We start from the raw sequence: 7,646 nt of genomic DNA on the forward strand, positions 1-7,646 counted from the left end.
ATATATATATATATATATATATATATATATGATCATGGTTTTAAGTGATTCTGGAAGTAACTTTCAGGTCCCATAATTTTGAAAGAGAAAAATGCCTTTTGTGTTCTTCTCTTAGTGTCTTACTTATGGATTTTCCCCATCAAGGAATGAATAGAAATTCACCAATGCCCTGGAAATTTTTGAGTTCTACTTTGCGATTAGAGCACATTATAGATTTTTTGACAGGTATACCAGTATTTAATCCAACTCTAATATCACATATGTGACTCTAGACAAGTTACACAATTCCCCCAAACTTCCCTTTCCCCGTTTGTAAAATGGAAACAATGCAGTGCAAAGTAAAACACTGGAAAGATCAAATAAAATATGGTATCACATAACAGATACTTAATAAATGACAGTCCAATCTTGTCATAGTGGCCTTCCATGAAATTAAGATCAGCTTTTAGCAGTTTTCCTCCTACCTGGGATTTCGCAGTAAGTGCAAGAGAATGGTAACCACCTGCCTCCAGATGGATTACTTCTTTACCATCCAGACATTTTACACACAATGGTTGAAGCCTTAAAGAAAAAAAAACACACACACACACACAGAAACTCAAGTAAGAAGTATTCTCAGCAAGAATCATGACCTTCCTCAAATTATAAAGTGCTTTCAAGTAAAAAATAAGCATTTCAAAAAAAAACATTGAAATAAAAATGATGGGTATATATTTAATGTTCTCCTTATAAGTAATTCTGGATGGTTTTAATTTAATCTTTGCCTACCAATCACTAATTAACCACTATAATTCAGAATCTGTTAAGAATCATCAAACTACAAAATGATTCATATAGCAAACAGACTACTTACGATACAATAAAATATACCCATAGAGGGGAGTTAAGTCTTTTTTTTTAATGCCACAGTTGCCTATGCTCTGCTGACAGACATTAACATTAACTGACTGTTTTAGATAATCATTCCATTTACATAGCTTCACAAATGTCTAATTTATTAATATCATAAGAGTTACTCTTAAACAAAACAAGTTTTTTCCTTGAGGTATACGGACATAGTTTAATATTGCAGTTATAGTTATTCTGACAGCAGCAGAGGGACACCTTTCAGGTTAAAAAAAATTGTTGGTTCTTTTTTATAAGTTAAAAATTTGAACCATTCAAGTGTTCTAATGAAATACAACCTTATCCCAAACACCCCTTTCTGTGTTCCAAGATGAATGTCCATCAAAGATGGGATGGAAAGGTACACCATGGACACTTAAGTCTTTTATTGTTAGGAACAAACTCAAGTTTAAGATGAGAGTTGCTTTTTAAATCAGAGTTAATGGTGTATAACAATTTTGAGGTAGAAGAGACCCGATTTCCTCTATGAGGAAATAAAAGTGTAGAGACCTTCACAGGAGAGAGGCTATTTAAATCAGCTCCTAACAGGAAATACTGGCAGCACTCACCTGGGCAGAACATCGCCATGTCCCAGCTGCCCTTCCTTCCCTTTCCCCCAGGTCCACACCTCAGTTCTCAGAGAAGGCAAGAGAGCATCCGCTTCTCCGCTGTATGTAGGCGTCAGAACCACTGTCCGCGTTTTCACCCGTGCAGCTTTTCTTAACAGCCTGGGGGAAACTGAAAATAAACCAGAGAGGGGGTGAAGGGGTAGATGAGTGGGGAAAAAGATATTTTGATAAATTGTTGATTTTTAAAGAAATACAATAACATGGTATTGTGAAACATATTCTATAGGTTCTCTGCAAAATGGAGATTTAACAGTCAAATGAGTTTGGCAAATGCTACCTATCACATTCTACCCTCCCACTACCTGCAGGTAGAGATCACACATACATTAGCATGCTAAAAGGGCTGCAAGTCCTGCAATTAAAAGCAGTGTCAATTTGGCTGACCCAGCTCCCAAACATTTGGCCACAGACTTCTTTTCTGTATAACATTTATGTTACACAGGATGTCTGTGTGACACTCTGTGGAACTTGTATTCTAAAGAACATGCTTAACAAAATACTACACTAAGGCAGACTAATATTTTTCCCTTTCAAAGCAGCATTAAAAGTTAAGCCTTTCCAAGACAAGGTCTAAGTTCAAATATGTTATAAATATTGTAATAAAGGGCTTAATTGGATATAAAATTTAAAAGTGTCTAAGGTGGGAAAAAAGATTATGAATGGGAAGTACTAAAAAGCTTTGCATTTTGCCTGCCTGCTTCAAATTATTTTATAGAGAACTTAATCTTTTAGAGAAGAATGCTGTCATCTTTTATAGCGTTCAAAATTATAACAGAGGCATACAACACTATGGAAATCTTGTACGCCAATTTGGTGAAAGGATATGTTTTGAAGAAAATCATCAAATGTCACCAAGTGTAGACTTAATCACTTGGTCGTTAACTTGTGAGCCACAAAAAGTGACCATCACTGGTTAAGATGAACATCTTTTCTGGTAAGTAGACTGTCCATTTGTATGTAGAGAAACTCAAATAGGTTTCCTCAAAGATGTATTCCAGATAATTTTAAAAGACAGAGGGAAAAAGAGTACACGTAAATTTTTTTTCCAAAGGTACTTTAGGTTACTAAGAAAAATTTAACCTCAAGGAAATAAGTCTGTTAGTAGGACTGTAGATTTCATATGGTCTAATGACATGACAAAAATCAATATTTCACATTTGTGGTTCAAAGAGATCTCAAATATGCTTATACTAAAAATGCTAGAAGACATTTAAGAAAGTTTTAGCACAAGATTCTCCTTCAGACTTAATACAACATGGGCTTTCTTTAGAAACACACGGTCAAATCAATAAGGACTAAGGGTTTCATCTGCAGATGAAAATCTAGTGGCAATGAAAATCAGGAGGCAAGATAACAGACGTGCTTAGTGGCACAAGAAAGTACAATGAGTAAGTAGAACAAGTATAGGGAAGAGGGGCAGAGCAGAAAAGGTACATTTTATTACAGTCTAGAAGTGCTAACTTCAGAGCTTTGCACAAAATAGTGCAAACCAGGGGTTTATAGCCAGTGGGTCAAATACAGCCCACTGTTTGTTTTTATAAATAAAGTTTTATTGGAACAGAGCCTTGCTCATTCACTTATTATCTCTGACTACTTTTAAGCAACAACAGCAAAGTTGAACAGTTGTAACAGCGACTATATGGCCCGCAAATCATAAAACATTTCTGGTTAGCTCTTTGCAGAAAAAGTTTGCAAACTGCTGGTCTCCCAATACTCCTCAAACATGAACGCGCACACCAATCACCTGGGGATCTTGTTATAATGCATATTCTGATTCATTAGGTTTGGAGTGAGCCTGGTATCCTGCATTTCTAACAAATTCCCAGATGCTGCTGAAGTCCATGGTCTGCAGAATACATTCAGAGAAGCAGAAGTCTAGATGGCTGAGATTCCTAAACCGATTGAGAAATGCAGAAGAACCAACTGTGTAATATTCTCAGCATTCTAAGATTTATTGCTAATGGTTTCAGAAAACAAAGCTTTCTCTTACTGAAGCTTAAAATTATCTCTACTTTCAGGTCAAGTACTGTAACTCCTCACTTACCCAATGGTCACACATCTGCAACTTCTTCTATCTGGAGTATAGGCCCCAACTAGGAAATAAGGGAGGCTATCGCTACACTCCAGAACAATAAAATAAGATTCATAATAAGGTTCCTAAGCAGAAGCAGAACAGCATAAAAAAGTTACTTTCTAAAGTTATTTTTAAAGCAGACAAATACATAACTTCCTTTTAAAACCACCTATGATAACCAAAATTAAATAACTGTTGACATTTGAATTATGTCAGCTTCAGCAATTAGGAAAGCTAATTCGTTACCATACAGCATGTGATGTCAGGAGTATCTTGGAGTCAGCAAAGGTCAATTCACCAAACCTGGTTACTTCCTTACCTTGTGACAACAATCCAGGGAGGGAGAGTCTTCTGCTGCCTCCCTCTGATTCTTCTTCTCTGATATCCACAAGACTTGAACTTTTCTTTCCTTGCATTGATTCCTGTTTCACCTGCTCTTCTCTGCTATCTTTCAGACCTTCTGGGCCTATGGAACTACTCCCTGCCTGAGCTCCAGGTTCACCAGGGGCTGTACTATAAAAGTTCATAACTTTCTTAAGAGACAAGGCCCCAGCTTCATATGTGGCAGCCACTCTCACACCAACGGCCGATGCACAAGAGACCACGAGGCTGTTTAGAGCTGAAGTGCTTGTGGTTGGTGGGCTGTGAAGATTAGGAATTGCTTCTTCTGTAAGAGGCTGTAATATATACACATAGAAAAGTATATAAAAACATAATCCCTTATATAACAAGTAATCTATAAAATATAGTTTAACATCTATCACTATTTGCAAATATAAGAATCTAAAACAAAAGTTTCTATCTCCAAAGATATGCCTTCTTTTTTTTTTTTTNTTGAAAACATGAAATGGAGAAATGTAGTGTTATAACTTAGAACTCTGGAATAAGTTCCTATAGAAATTAAAAGTTCACAAAAGTACCTTTACAAGACGAGGAACTGTTGTTGGAAAATCGGAATGCCCAAGTTGACCAAAGGTGTTGCTGCCCCATGAGTAAACCTGTTAGAAAAACACAAGAAAGTACATAAGCTATAAATATGATTTTGTATGTCAATTCTGAACCTTTTTAATAACATATATATGTGTACATATATATAATATATACCAATAGTTACACATAAATTACTTATACTAGTCTTTCCACAAATTACTTATACTAGTTTTCTACTCTTTAAAATAACATATTAAGGGCCGGCCGAGTGGCGCGATGGATAAGAACTGGCTTGGGATCCACAGGGCCCCGGTTCGGATCCCACATATGAGGGCCAGTGGCACTGCCCTCCACAGCTAAGATGCTGAACAACAGCTCAACCTGGAACTGGGCTGCCGTGAGTCGCCGGCGACGGCATAGGCTGCAGCCCCTGTGGCAGTGGGTTGCCATGGGCTACCGTATGTAGCCAGCAGCCAGCGTGAGCGGCTAGCAGTCGCAGTGAGCGGCCGTCCAGAAGCCAGTGACTGATGTGCCTCGCCCGGGAAGAGTGCAATGATGGTGCCAACTTGGGCCAGTGAAGAATGTCCTCCACAACTAGACTGAAGAACAAAAAGACAGCAACTTGTCTGTTCCCCTTACCCAATTCCCCAGCACTGTTCCCATCCCCCAATTCCCCAATTAAAAAAAAAAAATCTAAAAAAAATAACATATTAAGAAAATTCATTTTTTAAACAAGATCAGAGATACTGAGCAGAGGACATAGGAAGACAGAGTCCCAAGGGTTAATAATAACAATAGCTAATATTTTTCAGGTGTTTACTATTGCCAGGCATTGTTCTTAACACTTTCTGTGTATTAATTCATGTTTCATTTTCACAACAATCCTTTTTTTTACAGATACGGAAAATGGCCCATAGAGGACACAAATTTGTAAGTGGCAGAGCCAGGATTCAATCTCAGGAATTATCCTACACTATCTTCTACAAAGAAAGTGATAAAAAATAAAGCTAAGTGCTATACAGAAAAAGTGATCATGGCTCTTTACTCTGTAGTATACAGGATACCACGGAATGACTAAAAAGCCTTTTTATATGCAAAGAGTCACTGAAGGAGACACACAAGTACCTACGCTACACTATAGACAAAAGAAAACTAGATTACAGTGACTATGTATAATGAAAACGGTTTTGTTTATTCTGATTATAAAAGTAATTCAAGGTCACTGTACAAAACTGTGACAGTACAAAAAAATAAAAAGAAAATGAAAACCGCCAATGTAGACCACTTAGATACAACTCCAATTTTGGGGAACGCACATATATCTGCTTCCAAAAATTTTACTGTCTACTAGATATAATGTATACGCAAAATGGAAAGTGTAAAATGGGACAATACTATCAACACTGTTTTGTGACATGATATTTTTTACTTAATGCTATGCATTGACATTTTTCTATGTCAGTAAGTATAGAGCTACAATATCACTTACAATAACTACATAGAACTCCACTGTGGGCATAGTTTAATCAATTACTTAATCGAATAAGCACATTTATTAATAATTTCTTTCCAATTTTTAATATAAAAATTATTGAATATACATATTTGTGTATCTATTTCCTGAGGATAAATTCCTAGGCAAAGAACTCTGGGTCAATGAATATGCACATTCTGATTTTTTATATATACTGACAAATTATCTTCCAGCAAGGTCTGATGTACATTCTTGCCAGTATTGTTTGTACCTTTTTTCCACATCCTCTCCAATACCTAGTATTAAATGCAATCCTTGTTAATTCTGATAGGTGATAAAACTTAATGAAGTTTCAACTTAAATTTGTTTACTAAGTGGTTGACCACCTTTTCATTCATTGCTGGTATTTCTATTTTTTCTTTTATGAATGGAATATAAATATCCCATGACAATTTTTCTTTATGTATCAGGTAGTAACACTTTGTCATATATGTTACAAAAGTTTTTACCCAGTTTGTTATGTATTTTAATTTTGTTTGTGGTGCTCTTTGCTGTTCAGGGTTGTTTATTATGTAGATAAACATATCTTTATTTACTAATTTCTGATTTTGATGTTATGTCTTCTTCTACACCTAAGGTTATTTTTTAAAAATCAGCTAAATTTGTTCTTTTACATGTAAGGTTTTACTTTTTAACATCTACATCTTTAATTCATCCAGAAGTAGGATACGTAAAGTTACCTTAATTTTCTTCTGCAAATAAGAAGCCAGTGGTTCCAACTGTATTTACTGAAAACTCAGTCTTCTTTTCCCAACTGATTTGAAATGCCCACTTTTATCATATACTATTATTCTCATATATACTTGGGTCTATTTCTAGTCTACAGGTATATTTCTGTTCCACTGATCTATTTGTAGTTTTATAATATATTTTATATGGATAATTTTTACCCTTCCTTTCTGTTCTTTTGCAGAATTTATGTGGCTCGCCACTTATGTTTACTCTCCTAGGATAATTTGGGGATCATTTTATCAAGTGGTAAATATTATATTTGAATATTTGGAATTATATTGAATTTAAACTGTACTGATTTAATGATCTAGGGAGAAACGGCATTTCTGCAACATTGACTCTTCTCATCTAAAAATAAAATTTCTCTCCCTTGACTCCTATTTTCTTTTATGACTGAGTTTGTGTCATATGGGCTCTAAACATTTCCTATCAAGAATATTCCTATTTCCTTAATACTTTTGTTATAATTATGAAGAGCTTCTTTTTTCCTAAGCATGTTTTCTGTTTTACATAAGAAAGCTAGCAATTTTTATATGCTTATTTTATAACTGATCGCCTTCCTAATATCCTATTTTTGAAGCCTTTTAGATGATTCATCATGTTAATAACAGTAAGTTATCCTTTTCTTTCCTAATATTTGTATTTATTTATATGGGCTATGTTAGTTTTTTGGCTAACCTGCTGTAAAATTTAAAATAAAACATTTAAAGGTTTAAAATCCTTTGTTGACTTTTTCTAAAAAGATAAAAGGACTGATGAAGAATCATTATATGTATATATGTAAGAATAACTTAAAATACTACTTTTATTAGGAGGGTATATATACATACATATATATATATATATATATATATATATATAT

General features: G+C 34.9%; 1 protein-coding gene across 4 annotated transcripts in view; it reads right to left on the reverse strand.

The window, feature by feature from the left end:
- The window catches only part of ALS2 (alsin Rho guanine nucleotide exchange factor ALS2), a 72,173-nt gene that overhangs the window by 37,238 nt on the left and 27,289 nt on the right, over positions 1-7,646 (reverse strand). For all 4 annotated transcript variants that reach the window (XM_019635707.1, XM_019635703.1, XM_019635706.1 and 1 more), the window contains exons 5-7: positions 3,908-4,265; positions 1,455-1,623; positions 465-561 (exon numbers count right to left, since the gene is read on the reverse strand). In XM_019635707.1, coding sequence (XP_019491252.1) covers positions 465-561; positions 1,455-1,623; positions 3,908-4,265 — 624 coding nt within the window. The remainder of the gene's footprint in view (positions 1-464; positions 562-1,454; positions 1,624-3,907; positions 4,266-7,646) is intronic.

Source organism: Hipposideros armiger, unplaced genomic scaffold, assembly GCF_001890085.2.
Source record: "Hipposideros armiger isolate ML-2016 unplaced genomic scaffold, ASM189008v1 scaffold_23, whole genome shotgun sequence".
Classification (NCBI taxonomy): domain Eukaryota; kingdom Metazoa; phylum Chordata; class Mammalia; order Chiroptera; family Hipposideridae; genus Hipposideros; species Hipposideros armiger.